Genomic DNA, 3783 nt, shown 5'->3' with positions numbered 1-3783 from the left:
ACAATTGGATGTTGAAACGATTTCTTATTTGTCTAATTTTTTGCAATGAGGATATATGAATGTAAACTTTAGAAATAGATGGTTTAGATCGTTGAAAAAAAAATCGTAGAAGACCCTAAAAAGTGTCTCCCAATAGAAAGGTATTGTATATATATTTACAGATTATAAGTATACAAATGTCAAGTATAGCTAGATATATACAGGCTGCGATTCCTTCAAAACAAGCACCTTCACCTCATGCATATTTTAGAGGCTTAATACGTATTAAAAGTCTGCTTTTTAAGAACAAGAACAACATATATTTAAATATATGTATAGATGTGCACTCCATGCAATAGTCAGAAGTACACTAGTACGTAGGCATTAAATGCTATTCTTGAGAGCCATACTGTCTCCGAGTCTACATATCAAAGAAAATCTAAGTGCTAAAAGAAGAGAGATGGCCAGAGAGAAAGCGTACATATTAGACAGTATTGCAATAATGAGATAGGAAAAGATGTACTCATGAGTGAGAGGGTACTGAAAATATATATCATAAAGTAGTGATCATGAAATTCATGGCTCTTGCTTGTGACCAAATGAAGGAACTAAATCTTGCAATAAACCATAGTCAGGAACATGTAGCTGCTGCCGCTGATGCTGCTGCTGATGATGATGATGAGGGTGAGGGGCCACGAGGTTTGAATATATCATGGAATTACTTGCTTGGTGATCATCCTGATGATGATGGCTTTGCAATTGCAATTGCAATTGGTTGTTCATTGGGAGAAACTGAGTTAAGAATTCATGTTGAAATCTCGCTGATCCATTGAGAGACGCGGATGTCAAAAGGGGATTAGGGGACAGCATTCCAACGGCATTGAGGTTGAGATTTCCACGGAGTGTTGCTGGACACTGATGGTTGTGCTGACCCTCATATGTTGTGATCACAATGGATGGATCTTGAAATGATCTCTCGACGCGCTTCTTTACAACGCACTTTTGAGTAGTGCATCTATAATAACTTCTGAAAACGGAAGAAGAAAGTTACAAAGCTGTGTGAGTTCACCAAATTACTCTTTCAATGTTCATGTTATTTAAGTTTCTGTATCACAAGCATGGAAATGAATGATGTCAATTAAAGAGCAAACTACAAAGTGGAGCCAATCAAACAAACTAAGGGTCCGTTTAATCATTTCAACTTTAGTTTTTATTTTTTGTCCTATAGTATAGAAGAAAAAGAGGAAGAATGGAAGTGAGGATGAGATTGAGAGAGATGATGGGAGGGATGAGTAACAAAAGTGAAAAAGAGGGGGAATGGAAGTGAGAAAATGAGTGGAAGATGGGATTGAGATGGGAGGATGGGAGGGAGGAGTAACAAAAGTTATAACAAAAACTAAAAACTGAAATCCATTTGAAATTGTTTTCACTTTCAAGTTTGTTACTCATCCCTCTCATCCTCCCATTCCAACTCTCATTTTTCGTTATACTCTAGCACAAAAAATGAAAACTAAAAACTAAAATTGAAACGGTTATCAAAAGGGTCCTAACTGTTCTATATAGTTAGGGCTTAATGTGAAGGCTAACATCATTTCTGTATATAATAGAAAAGAGTTTTAATTAACTAGTAACCATAACAGATATGAATGACATATAACAAATATTTGATCATCAAATAACGCCTATTGACCGGCCAAGAAATAACGGCTGGTTTGAAAATTTGGAGAATTGTTCAATCAGACATCCAGAAATCATTATAAGTTGGACTCTTTTTTTTTTTTTTTTTTTAATTTTTTAAAAAAATCTTTTTTTAATGGAATGTACGTCGAGCTAGTGTGGAAATTGTAAAGAAAGGCAATTAAGTATAATTAAGTATACCTAGGATAAGGGCTGTTCTTGACTGCCTTCTGTCCGTACTTTCTCCATCTGTATCCATCTTCAAGGTGATCCACTTCGCTCTTAGTCAGGAAGGCAAACCGTGGTTCCCTCTGCCGTTTCTCTTTCTTTTTCGCTTTGCTCCTGAATCACGTATAGCTAAGCAAATTAGATATGTATGCACTCGATTTTAGGGTTCTAAATACAGATCCCATTATTTTCCTTTTTGCTCCCCAGAAGTTTCTAGATTTTGCATGTATGGTTATTGGTTAATCTTAATCATCAGAAATCTAATGAGAAAGAAAAATAATTAAAGACATACCTCTTCAATTAAAGACGTATTAATTAATGACATGTAAGTTGAAAACGCAAGGGGAAAATTGCACTAGAAAGATTTTTTGTTTACCTTTTAAATGACAGTCTACCTCCTGACAAAATATTAGTCAATCCAAGCCCTATATTTATCCATACATATATATATATATATATATATATACCAAGAGTGGAAAATAGTGGAGTAACAAATGATATCCCTCAAAAGCTGCTAATTAACCTTTACCATGAATCTGGCAACAAAGAACCAAAAAAAAACCTACCCTTTCTTTGACTTGTCTTCCTCATCTCCTGCCGCTTCATCACACACTGCCACTTTTGGCTGCTTTTCTTTCTTCTTCTTCTCTGAATCTTCATGTTCATGAGAACCAGCAGCTTCATTAGATGAAGAAGAAACTGAGGAGTTTGGTGTAGATGGGTTTTCAGTGGTGCTAGTCCCCACCGAGTGATCTCCTACAGCAGCCTGCTGGTTCTTGGAATTCTCATGATCCAACTGGGGAGAAATGACTTCAGATGAAGAACATGACATGTCAAAGGCTTTTGAGAGGGTGTTGTAGTCCATTGAGCCATGGAGGCAGTCAGTGAAGCTCATGAATGAAGAATTGGGGTGATCGGATTCGAACCCGTGTAGGTTTTGTGGATCTTGTATGGAGTGAGTGCCATAATTGAAGAATGGAAAGCTTGGCCTGTTGATTTCATGGGGGTTGTAGTCGAAAGGGTCATACTGGTAAGGGTTTTTCTTTTCATTTGACATGGGAAGAAAGAAGAGGAAGAAGAAGAAGAAGAAGAAGAAAGTTGAGAGGTGAGAGAGATGGGGCTGAGATTCTTGCTTTGTTCTTTTGAGAGAAAATGAGCTTTAGGTTTGATTTTTATCTTTGCCTTTTTTTTATTAGGAGAGAGAGAGAGAGAGAGAGGAGAGTTGATCAGATGGGATGTGTGGTAGCTTTTGGCTATTTTGCACACTTGTGCCCTATTCTACTTCTGTCCTAATAAGACATTTATGTGGGTAAACATACACGTGCCAGTTTCTATTATTGCAAACAACACATTTAGAGATCACTAGTTCGAATTCTCCTCCCATTAAAATGAGTTAGTTGGTGGGACAGTGAACATGCCTTCTTGCACTCAAGTTTGAATTCTCCTCTTGATAAATTATATTGATTTTAATTATCACTTGTATAAAAAATAAAAAAATTGGCAAAATATATAAAATCATACAGGCAACTCATCTACTCAGTAAAAAAAAATCAACAAAATTGCAAAATATATAGGAACAAATATTTAATAGTAAAATGGTGGGAGCTGCCAAATTTGCAGAAGCCGTTTTAAGGTTGGAAAAGAATCACAAAGAATTCGCCATAAGACATTGAAATCAGATCAGAGAGCCCGTCACTTCCACAGTTCCACAGGTTTGTGGTTGTAGGCAAGGATGGTCTGCCCGAGTCGCATCAGATTATTTTAGCTTTCGGGGTAGGGACCACGGGGGTGTGGTGGTCAAGATATCCAGCATGTCCAACACAATACACTACGGTTTTCTTCGAGGGCATACACGTGTAAGGGATTGGGCACCGTCATTTGACCGTAGTTAGCACGTGC

At 37.1% G+C, this 3783-nt stretch overlaps 1 protein-coding gene across 1 annotated transcript; it reads right to left on the bottom strand.

The window, feature by feature from the left end:
- Positions 215 to 3570, bottom strand: LOC18782427 (probable WRKY transcription factor 71). The gene is made up of 3 exons (XM_007217759.2): positions 2451 to 3570; positions 1858 to 1998; positions 215 to 1006 (listed from the first exon to the last, which is right to left on the bottom strand). The coding sequence occupies exons 1-3, from the start codon at positions 2939 to 2941 to the stop codon at positions 556 to 558; spliced, it is 1083 nt and encodes a 360-aa protein (XP_007217821.1). The 5' UTR covers positions 2942 to 3570; the 3' UTR covers positions 215 to 555.

Source organism: Prunus persica, chromosome G3 (assembly GCF_000346465.2).
Source record: "Prunus persica cultivar Lovell chromosome G3, Prunus_persica_NCBIv2, whole genome shotgun sequence".
Lineage (NCBI taxonomy): Eukaryota > Viridiplantae > Streptophyta > Magnoliopsida > Rosales > Rosaceae > Prunus > Prunus persica.
The sequence above is the reverse complement of the archived record's forward strand: the minus strand, read 5'-3'. Positions and strand labels throughout refer to the sequence as shown.